At 37.5% G+C, this 16,898-nt stretch overlaps 1 protein-coding gene across 1 annotated transcript; it reads left to right on the top strand.

Annotated features, from left to right (window-relative positions):
• Positions 1–164: 164 nt before the first annotated feature.
• Positions 165–15,771, top strand: smc2 (structural maintenance of chromosomes 2). The gene is made up of 24 exons (XM_065254603.2): positions 165–458; positions 736–885; positions 970–1,092; positions 1,371–1,409; positions 1,525–1,635; positions 1,734–1,778; positions 2,071–2,304; positions 5,249–5,398; positions 5,957–6,190; positions 6,884–7,043; positions 8,929–9,046; positions 9,135–9,273; positions 9,590–9,709; positions 9,794–9,998; positions 10,081–10,216; positions 10,309–10,433; positions 10,514–10,707; positions 11,910–12,053; positions 12,562–12,756; positions 12,848–13,048; positions 13,408–13,524; positions 14,245–14,405; positions 14,604–14,751; positions 14,994–15,771. Exons 1-24 carry the CDS (start codon positions 291–293, stop codon positions 15,174–15,176), a joined length of 3,600 nt encoding a protein of 1,199 aa, XP_065110675.1. The 5' UTR covers positions 165–290; the 3' UTR covers positions 15,177–15,771.
• The last annotated feature ends 1,127 nt before the right edge of the window (positions 15,772–16,898 follow it).

Below are 16,898 nucleotides of genomic sequence, written 5' to 3'. Positions count from 1 at the left end.
AAGAAGATGTACGTTTTACATTTAATAGTATTGCCTTGTTTGAAGTTTCCGTAAAATGTCATACAATAAACCAACATTTTGCCTAAGCATATAAATTGTTCCATTTAATTTGAATGTTGATATCTTAAATGATAAATCAGGACTGTTTTGTTTTTTCGAACGGCGAGGCGGAAATGTCCCTGGCGCCAAATTTCAAGTTTGGATGGTTGAACTGAAAACGTTCAACTGAAAGTTCACAGAGATTATTTATCACGCGTTTTATTGCCTCATAGCGTTGTTGTTCGGTCGAAATGTACATAAAGTCTATTGTATTAGAGGGCTTTAAGTCCTACGCAGAGAGGACGGAGATTAACGGCTTTGATCCGTTTTTTAATGCCATAACTGGACTGAACGGCAGCGGCAAGTCAAATATACTAGACTCCATCTGCTTTCTGTTGGGGATATCAAACCTATCACAGGTGAGTACATCTATCTTTTTATCTATGTAAAATTACCAAGGTCCTAAACCTTTAATACCGACAAATGTGTTTTGTAAATAAATGCAAAGTTTAAGCGTTTATAAATAGCGGCAACAACAAAATAAAGCATAACGACCTGTTCTTTGACGTGTTTCTAATATAGTAGGTGTGTATATAATATAATAGAATGTTACGTAACGTAGAATTAAATATAGAAGCGAGTTTTCGAGTTAAGAAATCATAATGTGTGACGCTGCTGGTTTGTCCAACCCTGCAGGTTCGTGCCACCAATCTCCAAGATCTGGTGTACAAAAATGGTCTGGCTGGGATTACAAAGGCTACAGTGTCTATCACTTTCGACAACTCTAACAAAAAACAAAGCCCTCTGGGGTTTGAGACACATGATGAGATTACCATCACAAGACAGGTCTGAGACCAGTGTCCACAAATCCACAGTAACATTTCAATGATCCCCAACTGCGATGATTATGATGTTGTTTGTGTTGCACAGGTGGTCATAGGTGGACGCAATAAGTACCTCATCAATGGTGTTAACGCAAACAACCTAAGAGTCCAGGATCTGTTTTGCTCGGTTGGACTAAATGTCAACAATCCTCACTTTCTGATCATGCAGGTATGTATCACCAAACCAGTGACATGACAATGTTTTTTAAGTTATATGTCTTTGATCTAACACTAAGTCACTATAGCAGGCGATTTTTGTTATTTAAATAATTGTATGTACTTCTCATTATGATAAAAGAATAAAAAAAAAGATATTTACTTCAAACAAATTCTTAATAGATTTTCAGCTGGTGTTCGTAATTAAGCATAAAGCACTTGTCTTGTATCAATACAAATGTAGTTATGGTTCACATGCCCAGTCACCTCCAATTGTGTGTGTAATTTCAGGGAAGAATCACCAAGGTCCTAAACATGAAGCCTCCTGAGGTGAGATTTGGTATTATATTTTTTTATTTTAAAGGGGTTAAAGTGACACAGACATCAAATGTCTTGGATGTGAGATGTTTTCTACAATTTTGTCCTAACAAGTTTTTGTGTATAGATTCTGGCCATGATTGAGGAGGCCGCAGGTACCAGGATGTACGAGTGCAAGAAGATCAGTGCTCAAAAAACTATTGAGAAAAAAGATGCCAAGCTGAAAGAGATTCAAACTGTACATACTTTTAATTCATTCATTTATTAAATAACATTTAAAAATCTGGAATAACCCAGGAATGATGTCTCATTAAATGTGTTTAATTTATGAAACAGATCCTGGATGAGGAAATCACCCCTGCTATGGAAAAGCTGAAAGAGGTTTGTGTTATGTAAAGCTTACTCTATTCTCTTATCATAATAAACTTGAACTCTGCTTTTCATAAAGAAATAAATTTGTCATTTACTAACGCTAAAACTGTTCCCAACCCAATACTTTTTCATGAAACGTGTTTTTTATATATACGTTCTCTCTTATCTGTGACATCTCATTTGTCATGAATTTTCTGTACTTTGTTTCTATTTCATGTAAAGCTGCTTTGTAACAATGCAAAGAACTATATAAATAAATTAAATGAATTTCATCTCTTGTCACCTTCCTTCTCCTCTTTAGGAGCGTGCATCCTACCTGGAGTACCAGAAACTGATGCGTGAGATCGAGCACTTGAGTCGTCTATATGTGGCGTACTTGTTTGTGTGCGCCGAGGAGACCAAGCTGAAGTCTACTGAAGACCTGCAGGAGATGCAGAGCTCCATCACTCAGCTACAGGAAAACATGAGACAGAATGAGGCCAAAGTGAAGGAACTGAGTGCAGAGATACAGGAGCTGGAACGCCGAAGGGACAAGGTGAGTCAGGGGTTATGTCGAGCTGTGTCTTTAAGCAATTTTTTACCCCTGCCTGCACACAGTAGTAGTTGTGACAAAAGCAGATTTGTGTATTTGATCTTATCACAAAACAGAGTTGTTTTCTATGTTATTTACTAGGTTAATTTGAACCCAGCGGTAGGGTTTGTCCATATTTGAACCAACCCTAAGTTAAGTTAGGACAAGATGGTGTGATAGTTGCCACAAGTCAAAACCGGTCTGGAGGATTAGGGTAGTCGAATTTAATTATATGTAATAAGGTCATTTTTTTCTTGTGCCCTTCCATTCTTATAGTGTAATTTCCTATTCTTAAAGCACTATTTGCAACCAATAAATAGATTAGCCATCATCAACCAGTTTTTTACCTTGCTGCTATATTATAAGAGCAACAGTTAATGATAAAGTATAATTTAAATTCTTATGTGCATATGGGTCTGTTTAGAATTGTCGGCTGTTGATATTGTTAAATCAATATATTTGTAAAATAATGGTATGCACTGTAAGTCTCTCTTTAGATAAAAGCATCTGTGAAAGTCATTAACGTAATGGCATGTTCAGTTGCGATAGTCGGTGTATCCGGTGATACACGGTGCTTTAGCCTCACCGATTAGATCACTTGCCCACAGCGGCACCGTCTTCCACTGTCGCTTAGTAATAAAATCATTTAGTTTTGTTAGAAAGCAGACCCTAAAAACTAAATGTGTCTCCTGCCTTAATTCAGTGCGTGCTGAACGTGCGTCACAGAGCAGCAGCAGGTGTCAGATTTCATTTATTACTTTCAGAGTGTGTGAGGCGAGCTGCCTGAGACAATGACGATGGCAAAATTTATAATGTTTAATATAAGCAAGATCGTTGTATTGATGTGTTTTTAATTAAAGACCATCCTATTGTCCGATTCACGGTTTTAAATTTCTTTTTGTGTGAAAGTGTGTATTAGTTCATGTTAACAATATGTAAGAGGTACATACCCCAAAGTAAACGATGACGCAAATTATTGTCCAACAAAAATCTCTTTTCTTGGACTACAACAAACACACAGATTGTAGGCAACAGTTTACTTCCTGGAATTGGTGATTAGGCATGGGCCGGTTACCGGTTTCAAGGTATACCGAGGTTTAAAACAGTCAAGGTTTCAAAACCACTAAAATGTTCTGTGATACCGTCTCCAAGGTATGAGCTGTGCTTATACAAAATTCATTAAATCATGAAGTCATGTGATTGATTTGATGTTTACATTTAATATACATTACGAAAATATTATATGTTTTGAAAGCATATTATAATTTAAAGGCTTAATTGTACCTGTCATTTGAAAATTAAACATTTTAGTGTTGCAATGGCAATACCGCAACACCGTGAAACCGTGGTATTTTTGCTAAAGGTTATCATACCGCCAGAATCTTATACCGGCCCATGCCTATTGGTGATGTAGACAAGGCCGACATTATCATAATTCCTCCCTTCGGACTCACAGCCTGTAAGTTAACTCCTGTTAGCAACCGAATCTTTCAAACATGGTAAGGAGCGTCACATTTCCTGCTGACGTCAAAGGTCCAATCGCAACGTTCAGATTAGCTGGCCAGTCAGGGACACAGCGCTTTTCAAATCCATGTGTTTCAGGAAAAGAGTCAAATCTAGATCTACAAAAATGAATGGTATGTGGAAAATAATGTGGGTTTTTAACCATAAACCACGCAAACACATTTTATTATACCAAATACACAAAATAATGTTGTTTTAGCAATGAAATGGGGGCTCTTTAAGAATAATAATAAACCCATTATTCAAACAGTGCTTTAAATGGAGAAAGAGCCACTTGCTTAAATGGAGAAGGAGCTGGAAGGGTTACTTTCAAATGGAAACATGAGATTTGGCAAACATGAGTAAATAAATTAGGGATGCCCCGATCAGGATTTTTGCCACCAATCCCAATTACAGATTTGCTCTTTGTGATCAGTCAATACCGTTATTTTCTTAAAGCTAGCTGATATGTAAGCTCTTTGATGACTGTAACTGTTAACATTTTCTTTTCTGGATAATGTTATACCACATATGTTGCCTTTGTTATATTACTTGCAGTAATTGGGTATATTTATTTGCATGCAAATTAGAAACTTTTAGCATGAGGATGCAATTGTCCGCAGTAGATATGTGTTGTATACGCTGTTTGACGGGATATGAATACGCAAGAAGCGTTGTGCTGTTGATCGGAGCGTGTCCTCATAGAAAATACACATTTCCCTGTAAAGGAAGAGAGAGAAATACAAATCTGACGTCGCACATGAGCAGTCGCATTCAGGATCCCTATGATGACAAAAGTAAACAGAAAGATTGGTTCACGAGATCTGCAAATTTAGCGACTACCGATCAAATCATTTAATGCCATTATGTGACCCGGTATATATGTGTTACTGTTAACACCCGATATGTAGGCATATGATTTTTGAAAAACCTTAAAAATTATAAGTGGAACATTTTAATGCATCTTTATTTAAGCTCAAAGCATATCGGATCCCGTGCCCCCTTTTGAACTCTGGCACCCAGGTTGGGAACCACTGATCTACATTGACAGGAAAGATACGCTTTGTGGTCCTGTTAAAAGCAATCCAAGTTTTGGATCTCATTCCTTGAGTCATTAATTAGCAACCTCCGGTTTAGAAGTTTGGTTGCACTGACAACAGTAACACTTGCCTTAACTGGTTTGGTGATGGAGTAGTTGTGGAGACTAAAGGTCTGAAATAGTAGATGTTATGGTAGGTAATGGACTGGCAAAAGTATTAAATTCTTTGTACGGGAAATCATTTGTGAATTTTTTATGATGCAAATTGATATCTGTTTGAAAAGTGTGTGGTTGATTGATTGGATATCTGCGTCTCCTCTAGATCATTTCCATTAGCATGCCTCATATCTGCGTCTGTCTCTCTAGGAGGTTGGGGGAGTGTTGAAGAGTCTGGAGGAGACGTTGTCTGAAGCACAGAGAGTGGACACAAAGGCCCAAAGTGCTCTTGATCTGAAGAAACAAAATCTGAAAGATGAAACCAAGAAAAGAAAAGAGCTGATCAAAAACATGGAAGAGGTAATATACGATTGTGGAGATTTTTTATGAATCCAAAACATGTATTTGTCTTTCTTTATCATTCTCTCTTTCTTTTGCTATAAAAGCAAAAGAATTTGTAAATAGTATGAATTAAGTGCTATGCATAAAAAATGTAATGCAAGTCATTTCTGAAACTCAAAAATAAAAATCATAATTTTCACATATTCAGTGTTTTCCACTGACTCACAGTTTATTTGTGATGGCACATTTGCCAGGGGGGGGGGGGTGGGTAAATAATGGGTAGCTGCTGTCAGGTCGGTCATTTTCGGATGCCTATTCTTGGCGCATCTGCACAAAAATGACCCGAATGAAATTGGGTCTTGCGTCTGTGATGATTTCTGGCTTCAGAGTCACAAAAGCGGAGCAACAGTTGCCACGGGTGTGTGTACAGGGTTATGAGAAACACTGAGGTTGTCACTATACCATAATTTCAGTGCTCAATATTCAATACACTAATACCAATAAAATGGTACGATTCTCAATCCAAATGTCAATACCTTAAATTATTTTTTTTTTCAAATAATAATTTCTAACTAGGATAAGAAGATGATGTCAGCCAAGGAAGTGGAGGTTGCTAAGGCAAAGGAGAAGCTAAAGGTGGTTCAGGATGACGGACAGAAGGATGCAGAAGCGTTGGAGGCGGCAAAACAGCATTTCGAAGCGGTGTCTGCCGGTCTCTCGGCCAATGAGGATGGAGTTGAAGCCACGCTTAATGAACAGATGATGACCTGCAAGAATGACATGAGCAAAGCTGAAACCGAGGCTAAACAGGTGACCTTTTAAATACAGACCAATAATCACAGGCCATGTTTATGTTTGGTAAAGGATGCTTTCTGGGTGATTCCTTTATTCCTTTAAGTGGTCAGTGAGACGCATCACTGGTTTTACCAGGCAGTAAAAGTGTCTTCTGTGACCACATGTGTTCGAGACTGGTTCACTGAGTTTGTGTTTTTGGCTTTATCCAGGTTTAAGGATTGGTATTACGGCTAAATTTTAGATAACTTTTGATTAGTATTTGTGACCCTGGACCACAAAACCATGTTTTTTTTTATTTTATTTAGATTTTACATCATCTAAAAGCTGAAAATAGGGTCTCCATTGATGTATGATTTGTTAGGATAGAGCAGCTATTTGAAAATCTGGAATCTGAGGGTCAAAAAAAGATCTAAATATTAAGGAAATCACTTTTAAAAGTCCTTACCATCAAATATTACTAGTGATAAATATGTTTTTTATTTTTATTATTTACAGTAGTAAATTTACACAATATCTTAATGTAACATGATCTTAACTCAATATCCTAATAATAATTTTGACCTATACAATGTACTGTTGGCAATTGCTACGAATATACTCGTTCGACTTATGATTGGTTTTGTGATCAAGGGGCACATTTATGTTTTTTACTATATCATTTGATAGTATGCGATTTATCTTTGTTAAAAGTCTTGTTTTCCCTCTTAGGCCCAGATGAAACTCAAACATGCTCAACAGGAACTGAAGACTAAACAGGCTCAGGTCAAGAAGATGGACAGTGGTTACAAAAAAGACCAGGACACATTTGAGGCTGTGAGAAAAAACATTGAAAAGCTACAGGCTGAAATGAAGAAACTCAACTATGAAGGTACTGAATAAGTTTACAGTAGGTTAAATCAGAGGTTGCGTTAGACTTTCATTATCTTTCATTTTAATGATGATTAATACATTTGTTTTTGTTTACACTCAAATGTAAAGAGCTTAAAAGTAAAAAAAAGTGGTTTTATTTGTGAAGAGAACAGATAAACAGAGGCCGTGCGTCACTTCATATGTCTGGCTCACATGATGATGACTTGTTACAGTTTTAATTTTGTTCTGGAGATTGATCTTGCGGTCTGCCATCACACTGGGAATGTGTTTAACTTCAGCAGCGCTGCGCAATTCTATCAGCCCATGACATCAAAATATCGTGAGAGCGATTCGTACAAAGCACTGGTCTCGGAACTCTCTCACGATATTTTGATATCACATATATCGGTCTGCGCAGTGCTGCATTATGTCAAATATGCACTTGCCACCAACTAGACAGGGCTTGGAATTACATTTATAAGATAAAAGTGTAATCTGTTAAAATGACGGAAAATTTGATTAATGCGACCCCTGCGTTAAATGTACTTGTGGTTGAATTTAGTACAGTGTTAGCTTGTTCGAATCTGAAGGATGTAGGGGTATGAGTTTCTTTAAAGCAACCAGTGTGTGTGTATTATCTGAGATGTGTTAATTTGACTGAAGACTACAAACATAAATCTTTAATTGAGAACGAAAATGAATCGAATTAAAGCTTCTCAGTGCGAATTGTACATTCAAATGAAATTCAGATGTAAGCAAATTTTAACTAGAACTAAAACATGACCTTATACACAGTAAGTAAAAAATTTGACTTAAATCTTTCATTAATAATACGCATGTACACATTCATCAATAACTTTAACTTTTTTTTTTTTTTTTTTTTTTTTTTTTTTAAGTCAATGGGTCTCATTCACTAATAATTGCATAAGTTTTTCGTATTGTTACGCACACTTGAACTTCTCACAAAAACGTTCTGCCTAATTCACAACACGTGCGTACGCACATGAGTTTGTTCTTATACTTGTTCTTACGTTAGTGAATTTGGAGTGTTCTACATGAGCGGCACAAGGTTGGTAATTTGCATAAAACACGCCCAAACAAGCTCCATAGAAGGGTTTTCCGCAACGCTTGTCCACAGGAAATTTTAGAGCAGTTTGTCATAGAAGCAAAAGAGCTCGAAAAGAAATCCATGATTATATTTATTATCGGTGAAGTTTTGATTTGCTTGGCATTTTTTATTTGGGAGGTTGTGCTGTCGCTGGAGGAAGCCAGTGCTGTCCACCGACTGTAGTAACATTAAATAAGTATTGGATGCGTTAACAAATATAACATTTAATTAATAATACATTTCATGCGCATCTGTATCTAAAATAAAACAGACAGGAGATCAAGTGATTGACGTTTGGACTTCTCATTACATTTACATGACGTTTAGGCTACATTAGGCTTTAAGCAGGCGCTTTTATATAGAGATTTAAAAAGTGAGGAATGAACGTGTGAAGATTTGTCATTATGTGCATCATCTTTATATGTGTAGAAAATATATAGCCTATAATAATGTATAATGTAATAATCTATATAATAATAATTATATAGATCATGTATTATAATAATACATAAAATATTATAATATAAAATATAATCATGTAAATTGTATATATCAACATTAAAATACACATTATAATTATAGCCTAGTATTTGATTATAGTGTACGTGATTATTGCATACGAGTGGTTTTAGACTTTTTGCATACATTTAGAAGACATTTTGATAAGAATTTGTTGAATCACGATTTGTTCTTGAAAACATCCGTATGCATGCTTAGTGAATGAGACCATTGTTCTGTTTCGGTAAAGATTGCTCTCGATATGTCTAAAAACATTTGTGTCAATGTGTGCGCTCAGATGGACGAGAGGAGGGTATGGTGGAGCAGAAGAGAAAGTTATCACGTGAAGTCGCTCATCTCAGAGAAACATACGAGTCTCTCATGGGCCAGTTCCCCAACCTTCGCTTTGAATATACGTAAGAACCCACAAGCTGATTTTACTCATCATACACTTCATTTAGATATCAATAACATTGATTCATATGGTGTGTGTGTGTTTCACAGGGATCCAGAGAGAGGCTGGGAGCGCAGTAAAGTGAAGGGTTTGGTGGCAAATCTCTTCACCGTTACTGACGTGTCAAATGCTACGGCTTTGGAGGTGGTAGCTGGTGGTCGACTCTATAACGTAGTGGTTGACAATGAGGTGAGACTTTGTTTTTTATATTTATATTTAAATTCAATGAAGATGTAATGTACTATTAAACACACTAAGGGGTGGTTTCCCAGACGAGCTTACCCTAGTCTCAGACTAAAAGGCATTTTGAGCTGCTTTAATTAAAAAACACCTTGTATGGACAGATCTCTTAACATACAACAGTCCCATTGTTTTGTCTCAAGATGCACACCAGTATTATTTTTGTTTGTAAACACTACTTAAATGCCCTAATATAACTAAGGCCTATATATATATCATTGTACAGCAAAATTATGCGTTGGCTCTAAACCAAAATTATTTGCAGGTTACTGGAAAGAAGCTTTTGGAAAAGGGTGAACTGAAACGCAGATATACCATCATTCCTCTAAACAAGATCTCAGCCCGTACCCTAAATGACAACGTAGTGCGCACTGCCAAAAATCTGGTGAGAGCACTGCTAAATAAGCATCATTGATTGTGGCTAGAGTTTTTTTTCTAAATGAAAGCCAAACTTTGTTTTCTATCACAGGTTGGAGCAGATAACGTGCACACAGCGCTGTCATTGGTGGGTTATGAGTCGGAGCTGAGAAAGGCCATGGAGTACGTGTTCGGCTCTACGCTGGTTTGTGACAGTTTGGACAATGCTAAAAAAGTCGCTTTCGATAAAGGTGTGAGCACAAAAACTGTTACCCTTGGAGGAGACGTGTTTGACCCGCAGGGAACGCTGACGGGAGGTTTGTGTGAATACAGTTAAATAATTATTATTACCACAAATGGTACCGTATACAAGTTGGCATCACTTTTTGGTGTGTTTAGGTGCCCGTGCTCAGACAGCCTCCGTCCTGTCCAAACTGGCTGAGGTGAAAGACGTTCAGGACAGTCTGAGAGCTAAAGAGTCTGAACTCGCTGCTTTGGAGTCTGAGCTCAGTGGCCTGAAGGGAACAGCTGAGAAGTAAGTCATTGTCCATTTAGATACCTACTCTAATCCTTACTGACCAATCAGAGCAAAGAGAGAAAAATGAATGGCTTTTTGTTTACTGTCAGATATCGTCAGCTGAAGCAGCAGTTGGACCTAAAAACCGAGGAGGCTCAGATTCTGGAGACCAAACTTCAACAGAGCTCTTTCCACAAGCAGCAGGAGGAACTGGAGAATCTGCGCAAGACTATTGGTACGCAGGTGTTTTGTATGTACTATGTAGTGTTGGTTTTGATGTTTTTCTCTAACATTTGGGTGTTTTGCTTTTTTTAGAGGAATGCGAGGAAACGCTGCAGAAGACGAAGGAGATTCGGAGTAAGGCAGAGGAGAAGTACAAAGTTCTGGAGAACAAGATGAAAAACGCAGAGGCAGAAAGAGAGAAAGAACTAAAAGCAGCCCAGCAGAAACTCAACCAGGCCAAGAGCAAAGCAGACGCCTTTAACAAGAGACTAAAAGAGAAACAGCAGGTACTGTGTGTGGTTACTGTACCCAACCTTATAAAAGCTTGTTAAAGCAATACTAAATTAACCCATGATGTACTCGCACTCAAGCAATCCAAGATACATATGTCCATCAACTTTCAGATAAACACATTTGGAGTTATTTTAGTAAATGTCCTTGCTTTTCCAAGTTTATAGTGGGAGAAAACGGTGATCAGGGAACAACTTCTGACTTTAAGTAATCCATACGGCTCCATATTATTTGGGTCATTTTCCAGGCCCAGAAGGGCGGTTTACTTAGCTCAAAAAGCCAAACCCTTTATTAAGTCATGCTAATGCACTTCTAGGATCTTAAAGGGACACTCCACGTTTTCTGAAAAAAAAATGCTAATTTTCCAGCTCCCCTATAGTTAAATAGTTAATTTTTACCGTTTTGGAATCTATTCAGCTGATCACCGGGTCTGGCGGTACCACTTTTAGCATAGCTTAGCACAATCCATTGAATCTGATTAGACCATCACGTTAAAAAAATATCCAAAGGGTTTTGATGTTTTTCCTATTTAAAACTTGACTCTTCTGTAGTTACATTGTTGCATTAAGACCGACGGAAAATTTAAAGTTGCGATTTTCTAGGCAGATATGGCTAGGAACTATATTCTCAGTCTGGCGTAATAATCAAGGATTTTGCTGCTGTACCATGGCTGCAGGAGGCACAATGATATTATGCAGCTCCTGAAAGTAGTCCCCTGCTATTAAAAGTAACCAAGGGGACTATTTTTGCGCAGTGCGTAAAATCACTACACCTGCTGCAGCCATGTTAGAGCAGCAAAGTCCTTGATTATTACGCCAGAATGAGAGTATAGTTCCTAGCCATATCTGCCTAGAAAATCGCAACTTTAAATTTTCCGTCGGTCTTAGTACACGATGTAACTTCAGAAGAGTCAAGTTTTAAATAGAAAAAAGATCTTTGGTTTTTTTTGAGCGCGATGCAATGGTCTTATCAGATTCAATGGATTATGCTTAGCTATAGTAAAAGTGGTACCGCCAGACCCGGAGATCGGCTGAATGGATTCCAAAACGGTAAAAATCAAATTTTTTACTCTGGGGGAGCTGAAAAAATTTGCATATTTTCAAAAAAAGTGAAGTGTCCCTTTAATTGATAAATATTTATTTTAAATCTATTAGTTGTAATAAATGCTTATGTGATGTCTGTCTTTCATTTTAACTAGGAAGCAGAAGCAGTTGCTCTTGAGTTAGAGGAGCTGAAGAGAGAACAGACCGGATATGAACAGCAGATTCAAGCTGTTGATGAAGCAATGAAAGCCATACAAGAGCAGATCGACAACATGACCACAGACGTTTCGGCCAATAAGGTGCACAAATAACTTCATCTCAAATTCTGTTACTAGTGCCCTACAAGATATCCATATAGTGGGAAAAACAATGGGAAATATTGCTGACTCATTGGAACCTGACACTGTGTTCTAACTAGACGCATCACGATATGATTCCAGCAATGGACAATTTGTCTGTCCATACTGAATGAGACAAAGGGGCGTAGCGCGACACAGTAAATCAGAACAGTTATGCAGCTTTGTGTTTATGTTTTTGCTATTTTGCATTGCGACTGAGGACCGCACATACAAAGAAGAGTTGCCTTAAAATATAAAAATAAAGTTGAATTAGCTGTAGTTATTTCAACTTTAATTTTATAATTCATAGCAACTCCTCACTAGTCATGAGAGTTGAAATCAATTGTAATTTCAAATTGATTTAATTAAAAAAAAATTCTGGAACCGTTTTTCTGTTGGTTTTTGCAATTTATATTGATGATACTACTGCTTTCGCAGTTTCATTAATGTCTAAATTGTGCACGTACAGGAAGCAGTGCGTGTCGCACAGGAGCAGTTGTCCAAGCAGAAGGAGGTGATTCTGGGACAGGAGAGAGAAATTAAAGGAAAGACTGGAGAAGCGAACCGCCTCAGAGAGCAAAACAACGACGCCCAGCTCAAAATCAAAGAGCTGGAGCACAACATCAGCAAACACAAGAAAGACAGCGCCGATGCCACGGCCAAGGTAAGCAAACTATTGAGCAAGTGAATGAAACCACTGGAGATCATCATCGTGTAAAGGGATGTACATATATGGCGTATATGTTTGTGTTCAGGTGGCCCGCATGTTAGCCGAAAACGACTGGATCTCCTCAGAGAAGCATCTTTTCGGCCAACCCAACACAGCCTATGACTTCAAGACCAACAATCCCAAAGAGGCCGGACAGAGATTAAAGAGACTGGAGGAGACTAAAGACAAGCTGGAGAGAAACGTCAACCGTAGGGCCATGAACATGCTCAGCGAGGCTGAGGAGAGGGTATGTCCTGTACCATCTTAAGAAGCAAAATTGGTTAAAAATAAAAGTCACTTGGGTGAAGAAGATATCCTGGTCATATTTCACCCCAAGATTAAAAGAATGCAAAATGAAGTATTCTTTGTAATGATAATTCTTATGTTTTCATTTCTCTAAAAATGCAAACTGCAAATAAGTAAAACGTCTGAATGAATGTATTTTTTACCCTTAAATAAAAAAATTATAATAACAAAAGTCATGGGTTCGATTCCAAGGGAACATGCATACTGTTAAAATGCATGCATTGAATAAAATTTAACCCGCTTTGGATAAAAACATCTGCCAAATGCATAAATGTAATTGTACTCTCTGCCCTCTTTCAGTACAATGATCTTCGAAAGAAAAAGCGAATTGTTGAGAACGATAAAGCCAAAATTCTGGAAACAATCGAAGAGTTGGACCAGAAAAAGAATGAGGCACTTAATGTGGCATGGCAAAAGGTAAAATACGAACTTTAAAATCATTATCATCAGATTACTATGTTGAAGGGACACTCCACTTTGTTTAAAAATAGGCTCATTTTCCAGCTCCTCTAGAGTTAAACATTTGATTTTTACCGTTTTTTAATCCATTCATCTGATCTCCGGGTCTGGCGGTACCACTTTTAGCATAGTTTATTATAGCATTGAATCTGATTAGAACATTAGCACTGTGCTAAAAATAACCAGAGTTTAGATATTTTTCCTATTTAAAACTTGACTCTTCTGTAGTTACATTCTGTACTAAGACGGAAAATTAAAAGTTGTGATTTTCTAGACCGATATGGCTAGGAACTATACTCTCATTCTGGCGTAATAATCAAGGACTTTGCTGCCGTAACATGGCTGCAGGAGGCGCAATTATATTATGCAGCACCAGAAAATAGTCCCCTTGGTAACTTTCAATAGCAGGGGGCTATTTTCGGGCATTGCATAATATCATTGCACCTGCTGCAGCCATGGTACGCCGCAAAGTCCTTAATTATAACGCCAAAACTCTTTGGTCATTTTTGAGTGCAATGCTAATGGTGTAATCAGATTCAATGGATTGTGCTAAGCTATGCTAAAAGTGCTACGGACAGACCCGTAGATCAGCTGAATTGAGTGTCCCTTTAAATACACTAGCATAAAAGTGTAAGTTTTTTTTATGCCTCCTGTTCAGTACAATTTCCATCATTGCAGGTGAATAAGGATTTTGGCTCCATATTCTCCACCCTGCTGCCTGGCGCGAATGCCCGTTTGGCTCCGCCCGAGGGGTGTGGCGTTCTGGACGGTTTGGAGTTTAAAGTGGCTCTAGGGAACACCTGGAAAGAGAACCTGACAGAGCTCAGCGGCGGTCAAAGGTCAGCACTCTTTCGCTTATTATGGCATAACAGTTCAAGAATCAATAGCCATTTAGGTATTTAGCAATTTTAATAGCTCTTCAGGTCAACGGTTCTTGGCCACAGATCCATTACAGCATCACATCTTATGCCAGCAATCTGGACTCGGCCAATTACCGCATATATTCTCATTTTGATTCCTTCATGTGTGCTTTTCAGGTCACTGGTGGCGCTCTCTCTCATTCTGGCCATGCTGCTGTTCAAACCTGCCCCCATTTATATCCTGGATGAAGTGGACGCTGCGCTTGATCTCTCACACACGCAAAATATCGGACAGATGCTGCGCACACACTTTACACATTCACAGGTAATGAACACTTATATTAATGCATTTATATTTTGTTTATTGGGAGTTTTAATTATAAGTAATTTTTTAGTTTCATTACAATACATTTTTCATGTTATACCATTCAACACTGTAATAAGGTTATAAAAATCTTCAGTTTATGGGCAATACTTGTTGCAAAAGAAAACACGCATATTTGTAGCATTAGCTACATCATCACTGCTTTTGATCAAATCACCAACCAAGTCATTTTTACTTTGCAGTTTGTGGTGGTGTCTTTGAAGGACGGTATGTTCACCAACGCAAATGTGCTTTTCAAGACCAAATTTGTAGATGGCATCTCTGCGGTAACTCGCACTGCTCAGACGCATGAGGGAAAAGTTTTGGCCCAGCGCACACAACAGAAATCCAAGGACAAACGCCAGCGCCAGATGCTGGCCAGCTAAACGCATGCTATACACAAATGTAACAATGTTACTTTCAGTAATCACTTTAAGGTATCAACTAAAATGAAATGGAGTGTTTGAAAGGGTTGCGTATAATAGGTCTGAATCACTTCTTTCCATATTCACACCACTTTTTTGTGCTTTTACTCGTTTAGTTGCCATATGACCTTTAATAGTGTTTTTCCCTCTGTGCATTGCTTTTCTTATATTTGTTTGTTGTATGTATGCATTCAAACCTTTCGCTTATTTTTCAACTCTCTGCAAGCTGTTTTTTATTATGATCTTTTTAAGTAAGGTAGTGATTTCAGAAATCATGCCTAAATGTACATAAGCAATTTTTAGAGAATTAAGTAGAAATGTGTTTTCGTATATTTTGCAAATAAATGTACCAATCTGATGTTTTACCAGTTTTGTTTGTCATGACTTGTCAGATGATTGAATTACACACACATTGCCTTTTGCTACCTTTAGAGTAAACAGTCATGGGATAACTTGGAAATACTAAATTATTTTTTAGGCCAGTAATTGCATTTTTTTTTTCAAGTTTAATAATTGGCACTCCAAAACACTTTTGAGGCACAATCCACAATGGGTGTTTAATACCTACACTTATAGAGTGCCGAAGTAATGGCGTCACTTTGTAGGCTAAAACGCGGAAGTGAGTTAGCATTTTAGCACTACGGGTTCCCTCGCCCTGAAGTCAATGGGTTTTTTGAATGGGTTTTTGCTAAATCGCCTGAAATAAGGTCTGTGGTTAACAAAACCTCTAAATATTTTCACGTTTTGTTCTATGACATAAAATACACCAGTTATAATCTGCTTGTGATTTTTTTAAACTTTATTGTGCCTTAAAAACGGTGGTTGCTAACAAGTTGCTAATAGGGACTACATCCTTGGCGGGGAGTTTAGGCGTCATCATGACAGGAAATCTGTCACTATCCTTTCAGCCTCACGTTCTCAGAAGTTTACCTTTCAGTTAATATACATAACGTTATATATTTAGTCTTTTCAAATTGTAGTTTTTCCAAATATTGTTGTACTGTGGAGAGACTGTAGTTTGACATGTTTTGTTTTGTCCGGAGATGCAACCACAAGTCGTCGATGAAAGATGCTCGTTTACCGTCCGATGTTCCCCAGCGGAGACTGTTCGTGCCGTAAGGTAAGCTAACACAACGATGATTTCCATGTGAACACCGTATTTACTGCCTTAATGTGGCCACGACCAAACTTTAATGGTGCATATTGCCCAACACGCGAATGATATGATACTTTGACGGTCAGATGGAATTAAAAAGGCTAAGTTAGCAAGAATAAACGTTTTTCATTACAAAATCAACAGCTTAAATAACTTACCTGTGTCTTTCTCTTAAAATATCTTAAAGCTTGTTTACTTTGCTGTTTAATAGATTAGATCCGCTGCAGTTTGATTAAAGGCTAACGTTACTTCGAGAAATGTGTTTAATTAAAATATTCAAAATAATACCTGGTTTATTGACTTATTCAACTTTGCTTTACCCACTAATAATAATGATTGTAGTTATTTGTAAACAGCACTAGTTAGGCATTAGATAACAATGATATTAATCTTTGTTATTTTAATAGTAAAGTGTGATTTTTGTAATTTTAATTTGTAAAGGTGTAACTTCCATAAAACTAACACTGCTTATTTTGAATTTATCCTTAGACGAGCTGACCGGATGCCTAGTGTCCATTCTCGCATCT

Source organism: Paramisgurnus dabryanus, chromosome 4, assembly GCF_030506205.2.
Source record: "Paramisgurnus dabryanus chromosome 4, PD_genome_1.1, whole genome shotgun sequence".
Classification (NCBI taxonomy): domain Eukaryota; kingdom Metazoa; phylum Chordata; class Actinopteri; order Cypriniformes; family Cobitidae; genus Paramisgurnus; species Paramisgurnus dabryanus.
The sequence above is the reverse complement of the archived record's forward strand: the minus strand, read 5'-3'. Positions and strand labels throughout refer to the sequence as shown.

Excerpts from the sequence above, each read along its gene's own strand:
- smc2 (XM_065254603.2), top strand. The coding sequence starts at position 291 with ATGTACATAAAGTCTATTGTATTAGAGGGCTTTAAGTCCTACGCAGAG. Across the intron at positions 6,191-6,883 it reads CTGAAACCGAGGCTAAACAG|GCCCAGATGAAACTCAAACA; the intron begins GTGACCTTTTAA and ends TTTCCCTCTTAG. Across the intron at positions 9,047-9,134 it reads AACCTTCGCTTTGAATATAC|GGATCCAGAGAGAGGCTGGG; the intron begins GTAAGAACCCAC and ends TGTGTTTCACAG.